General features: G+C 61.5%; 1 protein-coding gene across 1 annotated transcript; it reads left to right on the top strand.

Annotated features, from left to right (window-relative positions):
• Nucleotides 1-311: 311 nt before the first annotated feature.
• On the top strand, nt 312-5,187 carry MLLT11 (MLLT11 transcription factor 7 cofactor). Its single transcript, XM_054179582.1, has 2 exons — nt 312-518; nt 4,821-5,187. The coding sequence occupies exon 2, from the start codon at nt 4,828-4,830 to the stop codon at nt 5,095-5,097; it is 270 nt and encodes an 89-aa protein (XP_054035557.1). The 5' UTR covers nt 312-518; nt 4,821-4,827; the 3' UTR covers nt 5,098-5,187.
• The last annotated feature ends 1,245 nt before the right edge of the window (nt 5,188-6,432 follow it).

Below are 6,432 nucleotides of genomic sequence, written 5' to 3'. Positions count from 1 at the left end.
AGGAAAGCTTCAGCAGCTCCTGGGATGCTGCAAAGGATCCTTTAGCCCCCAAGAGAGCTTCAGCAGCTCCTGGGAGGCTGCAAATGCTCCTCCAGCCCCCCAAATCCCGGAGCTGGATGCCTCGGGAGTGACTTTGGGCTCGCTGCTGGAGCTCTCCCATCCTTGCAGCTTGAACATCTCCCTTTCCTTTGGGGGGTGGGGGAGGGTGGTCCAGCGGGCAGGATCCCACCCCACCCCCCGTATCGGCCATCCTCCCCCTCCCCGGCGCGGGGGGGGGGAGCCGCTGACTCATTGCTCATCTTCTCAAGCCACCCCCAGCAGCAGCAGCAGCAGCAGCAGCAGCAGCAGCATCGGCGGAGGGGAATCGATCGAGCGGCTCGGAGGGGCTGCATTGCAGACCCAGCTGCAGCAGCAGACAAAAGGCAGCCGGCGACCTTCCTCCCTCCCTTCCTTCCTTCCCTCCCTCCCTTCCGAGAGCCCCGGCAGGCAACCAGCCCACCCCGAGCCATCCTCCGCAGGTAAAGGGAGAGCAGCAGGGAGGGGACGAGGAGATTTTGGAGGCGGGAGGGGGGGGGGAAGAGCTTTGGGTGAGGGCAGCCATCATCCCACCCCCCCAGGAGGAGGATGATGGTGATGGGTTTGGAAAGGGGGGGGGGGATACCTGAGCAGCACCCAGCAGGGCTGAAGGGAATTCAGGTGGCTTTGCCCCTCAAGGGACAAGCAGCCCCCGCTGATGATCCCGGGGGGGGGAGATGCTCTTCCTTGGGATGCAGGAAGGATTTCCCCCCCCCCTCTCTCCCCCAGCCCCCACCGTCCATTGTCTGCTTTCTTGTGTCCCCCCCACCTTTTCCCACCCCCACCCCCTCTCTCCCTTCACTTCGAAGCTCTCCATCCTATTGTCCGCAGCATCCCTCCGCGGGGCATCACCTGCCGGCTGCTGCGCGGAGACACCCAGGGAGCGCCCCCCCCCCGGGGGGGAAAGGATTCACCCTTGGAGGGGGGGAGGAAAGGGACAGAGCCCCCCAGGAAGAGGCTGCCGCGAAGCGCAGCGGGGCTCAGGAACCTTCCACAGCCTCTGGGTTCCCTTGGGACCCTTCCATTCAGCAGCTGGGTGTCGTGTGTGTGTGTGTCCCCCCCCCCGCCCCGGGACAGCCTTGGCCGCCCGGCTGGGGAGGCAGGGACGGGGGGGGGGGGAGAGGGAGCCGCAGGATTCTGATCCCTCAGGGCTCAAACCCGGGGAAGGAAGGAGCGGAAAGAAGGCTCCTGGGGGTCAGCCAGCCGATCCGTGTGGGATTCCCCCCCTCACCTCTCTCCCCAAACGGGAGGGGAGGGACGGGACCCTGGCAGGGGAAAGCGAAGTCAGAGGGGCAGTGACTCAGCTAAGGCTGGAGGGGGCTGGGGGGTGGGGGGGGGGAGAGCTGAACCAAGTCCCCTCCTGCTCCTTGCCAGTTGGAGGATCGGGGTGGGGCTCTGCAGGGTTGGCACGGCACGGCAGGGTTGGCACGGCACGGCACGGCACGGCACGGCACGGCACGGCACCCCCCGGGCTGGGTGCGGTGCGCTGCGGTGGCAGCGCTGAGCTCTTGCTTCTTCCAGCCCCTTCTAGAGGGTTCGCTGGCGGCGCCCCGGGGTGAGGAGATGCCACAAGGAGGGAGGGGACAGTGCGGCCTCTGCGGGCGGCAGGGGGGGGGTCGCAGGGACCCCTCCCATCGCTGCTCAGCCCCTGGCACGGGCAGAGGGTGAGAGCCCTCTGGAGGGTTCGTCTGGAGCCTGGATTGTGTCCCCCTTGGCGCAGTGCGGGGCGGGGTGGGGGACAGTTTGCTCTCCCCCCTCCCCCCGCCCCCCGATGCCACCCCTCGGGCATCCAGGTGCCCAGGATGGAGCTTGGGAGGTGCCCTTGGGCAGGGGGGAGCCCTTGCCTCAGCCTTTCTCCCCACACCCCTCCCGCTGCAGGTGGGGAAACTGAGGCACGGGGTGACAAGTCCCAACCCCCACCCCGCCGCCCCCCATCACAGCTCAGAGCAGGGCTGTGCCCAAGCCCACGGCCACCAGGGGCTGCCCTCAGGACCCAGCCTGGATTCAACCCTCCCTGCCCCCACCCTCTCCTGCCCCATCCACAGCTTTGGGTGGGGGTGGGACGCGGTCAGGGTGGCCCCGCCCGAGAGAGAAAATCGCCTGGAAAGAGCTTTAGGGGGCAGAGCTTTAGGGGGCAGAGCTTTGGGGGCAGAGCTTTTGGGGCAGAGCTTTAGGGGGCAGAGCTTTGGGGACAGAGCTTTTGGGGCAGAGCTTTGGGGGGCAGAGCTTTTGGAGGCAGAGCTTTGGGGGGCAGAGCTTTAGGGGGCAGAGCTTTGGGGGGCAGAGCTTTTGGGGGCAGAGCTTTGGGGGCAGAGCTTTGGGGGCAGAGCTTTAGGGGGCAGAGCTTTGGGATCCAGAGCTTTAGGGGGCAGAGCTTTTGGGGGCAGAGCTTTAGAGGGCAGAGCTTTGGGTCCAGAGCTTTAGGGGCAGAGCTTTTGGGTCCAGAGTTTTGGGGGCAGAGCTTTGGGGGCAGAGCTTTGGGGGCAGAGCTTTTGGGGGAAGAGCTTTAGAGGGCAGAGCTTTGGGTCCAGAGCTTTTGGGGTAGAGCTTTTGGGGTAGAGCTTTAGGGGCCAGAGCTTTTGGGGGCAGAGCTATTGGGTCCAGAGCTTTTGGGGCAGAGCTTTTGGGGGCAGAGCTTTTGGGGGCAGAGCTTTTGGGGCAGAGCTTTGGGTCCAGAGCTTTTGGGGGCAGAGCTTTTGGGGTAGAGCTTTTGGGGGCAGAGCTTTTGGGGACAGAGCTTTTGGGGACAGAGCTTTTGGGGCAGAGCTCTGGGGACAGAGCTTTTGGGGCAGAGCTTTAGGGGCAGAGCTTTGGGGGCAGAGCTTTTGGGTCCAGAGCTTTTGGGTCCAGAGCTTTTGGGGCAGAGCTTTGGGTCCAGAGCTTTGGGGGACAGAGCTTTTGGGTCCAGAGCTTTTGGGGGCAGAGCTTTAGGGGGCAGAGCTTTAGAGGGCAGAGCTTTGGGTCCAGAGCTTTAGGGGCAGAGCTTTGGGTCCAGAGCTTTAGGGGCAGAGCTTTTGGGGGCAGAGCTTTTGGGGACAGAGCTTTTGGGGGCAGAGCTTTTGGGGCAGAGCTTTTGGGGGCAGAGGTTTTGGGTCCAGAGTTTTGGGGGCAGAGCTTTTGGGGCAGAGCTTTGGGGACAGAGCTTTTGGGGGCAGAGCTTTGGGGACAGAGCTTTTGGGGGCAGAGCTTTGGGGGCAGAGCTTTTGGGGTAGAGCTTTTGGGGGGAGAGCTTTAGAGGGCAGAGCTTTGGGTCCAGAGCTTTAGGGTCAGAGCTTTTGGGTCCAGAGCTTTTGGGTCCAGAGCTTTTGGGGGCAGAGCTTTGGGGGCAGAGCTTTTGGGGAAGAGCTTTTGGGGGCAGAGCTTTTGGGTCCAGAGCTTTTGGGTCCAGAGCTTTTGGGGGCAGAGCTTTTGGGGTAGAGCTTTAGGGGGCAGAGCTTTTGGGTCCAAAGCTTTTGGGTCCCGATCTTTTTGGGGCAGAGCTTTTTGGGGAAGAGTTTTCAGAGCAGAGCTTTTGGAGGCAGAGCTTTTGGGTCCAGAGCTTTTTGGGTTCAGATCTTTTTGGGGCAGAGCTTTTGGGTCCAGAGCTTTTTGGGTCCAGAGCTTTCTGGGGCAGAGCTTTCTGGGGCAGAGGTTTTGGAAGCAGATCTTTTGAGGGCAGAGCTTTGGGATCCACAGCTTTTGGGGGCAGAGATTTTGGGTCCAGATCTTTTTGGGGGGCAGAGCTTTTGGGAGCAGAGCTTTTGGGGGAAGAGCTTTTGGGGGCAGAGCTTTGGGATCCAGAGCTTTTGGGGTAGAGCTTTGGGGACAGAGCTTTTGGGGGCAGAGGTTTTGGGGGCAGAGCTTTGGGGGCAGAGCTTTGGGTCCAGAGCTTTAGGGGGCAGAGCTTTTGGGGTAGAGCTTTTGGGGGCAGAGCTTTAGGGGCAGAGCTTTGGGATCCAGAGCTTTAGGGGGCAGAGCTTTTGGGTCCAAAGCTTTTGGGTCCAGATCTTTTTGGGGCAGAGCTTTTGGGGGTAGAGCTTTTGGGGGAAGAGTTTTCAGAGCAGATCTTTTTGGGGCAGAGCTTTTGGGTCCAGAGCTTTTTGGGTCCAGAGCTTTCTGGGGCAGAGCTTTCTGGGGCAGAGGTTTTGGAAGCAGATCTTTTGAGGGCAGAGCTTTGGGATCCACAGCTTTTGGGGGCAGAGATTTTGGGTCCAGATCTTTTTGGGGGACAGAGCTTTTGGGGGCAGAGTTTTGGGATCCAGAGCTTTTGGGGGCAGAGGTTTTAGGGGCAGAGCTTTTGGGTCCAGAGCTTTTGGGGGCAGAGCTTTTCGGGGAAGAGTTTTCAGAGCAGAGCTTTTGGGACAGAGCTTTCTGGGGCAGAGTTTTCCAGGGCAGAGCTTTTGGGACAGAGCTTTTCAGGGCACAGTTTTCAGAGCAGAGCTTTTGGGGGCAGAGCTTTTGGGTCCAGAGGTTTTGGGGGCAGAGCTTTTGGGAGCAGAGTTTCTGGGGGCAGAGCTTTTGGGTCCAGAGGTTTTGGGGGCAGAGCTTTTGGGAGCAGAGCTTTTGGGGGCAGAGCTTTTGGGAGCAGAGCTTTTGGGGGCAGAGCTTTGGGTCCAGAGCTTTTGGGTCCAGAGCTTTAGGGGGCAGAGTTTTCAGAGCAAAGCTTTTGGAGGGCAGAGATTTGGAGGGTGGTGGGGGGGGGAAGGTGGGGCAGAGCTTTTCTCCTCCTCTTCTCTCCCCTCATCCCACCCCCTTCCCCTTGACAGGCTGAAGATGCTGGACACCATCAGCAGCCAGTACGACTCCTTCATCTACTGGAGGATGCCCATCCCCAGGCTGGACGTGGCAGAGCTGGAGGGGCTGGGGCTCGGCGACCTGGCCCTCTACAAACCCAAAGGGGGGCTGAGCAAGCTGGCTGGAGAGCAGGATGGGGCCAGCCAGGAGCCCTCCCAGGAAGAGGACAATCTGCTGCAGTTCAGCAGCTTTAACTTCTGGAGAGCTCCCATCGCCAGCATCAGCTCCCTGGATTTCGACCTCCTCTGAGGGCCTCCCCTCCTGCCCCCTCCTCGCCGCCCCCCTCCTGCCCCTCTCCCTCCTCTCGGCTTTGGTTTTGTTGCTGGTTTGGCTGCGGGGGGAGGGTTTGTCGTCGTCGTTGTCGTCGTGGTCTGTGGTGGGAGGTTGGAACTTCAGCGTTTCCACTGCTGCTTCACTCAGCAGCTCAGCCCCAGCCCTGCTGAGCTCCCTGCTGCAAAGCTGCAGCCTCCCTCCCCCTTCTCCTCTCTTCCCTCCTTGCACTGAATGGGTTGGAAGGGACCCTTGCAGATCATCCAGTTCTGACCTCCCTACTGGTGGTGTAAACTGGGAGGGGGGGGAAGGGGCAGGAAACAGCCACCCCAGTGCCCCCCAGCTGCACAGCAAGGGGTGCAGAAGGTGCTGGGGCCAGGGGGAGCCTGCCACCAGCCTGGGGCTGGCTGTGCTTTGTCCCCAGGCTCTGGGACAGGAGGCTGAGCTCCTTTCTCTCCTGCTTTTAAAGGAAACTCATCAGTGCCAAGCAGGGCTGAGGGGAATCAGCTCCCTGCTTCCCTCTCCCCGGGGTTGCCCTGGCCCAGTTTCCCCAGCAGCTGCTTTGCCTTCCCCCTGGGGAGTGCAAGGTGGAAGGGGCAGGGATGGGCTCAGGGCATGGAGCACAAAGCTCTTGCTTGAGAGAAGTCATCACAACCACAGAATCATCAGGGCTGGAAGGGAGCTCAAGGCTCAGCCAGCTCCAAGCCCCCTGCCATGGGCAGGGGGCAGCTCAGCCCAGAGCAGCCTGCCCAGAGCCACCTCCAGCCTGGCCTCAAACACCTCCAGGGATGAAGCTGAGGCTTCCAGCACCTCCCTGGGCAGCCTGTGCCAGGCTCTCAGCACCCTCCTGGGCAACAACTTCTTCCTCACAGCCAATCTCAATCTCCTCTCCTCCAGCTTGGATCCATCCCCCTTTGGATCCATCCCCCCCAGTCCTATCCCTCCCTGACCCCCTCCCCAGCTCCCCTGCAGCCCCTGGGAGGCCACCAGAAGCTCTCCCTGGAGCCTTCTCCTCCCCAGCCTGCACAACCCCAACCCCCCCCCAGGCTGTGCATCCAGCAGAGCAGCTCCAGCCCTCTGCTCCTGGCCCTGCCCTGGCCCCCTCCCAGCCCCTCTATGCATGGAAGTGCTCTGACTTTGCTTGGCAGGCTCCAGGCTGGGGGTTTGTTGCCTGAAATGTGATGGATTTAGGGATTGATTTGGTCCCCTCACATCCTTTACCCAGCTCCTAACTCGGGCACACACTTGGGGGGGGGTTGGCTGAGGAATGGAGGCTGAACTGAAAGCTGAGCTGAGGAATGGAGGTGGCAAAGG

Source organism: Dryobates pubescens, unplaced genomic scaffold (assembly GCF_014839835.1).
Source record: "Dryobates pubescens isolate bDryPub1 unplaced genomic scaffold, bDryPub1.pri scaffold_91_arrow_ctg1, whole genome shotgun sequence".
Classification (NCBI taxonomy): Eukaryota; Metazoa; Chordata; class Aves; order Piciformes; family Picidae; genus Dryobates; species Dryobates pubescens.
The sequence above is the reverse complement of the archived record's forward strand: the minus strand, read 5'-3'. Positions and strand labels throughout refer to the sequence as shown.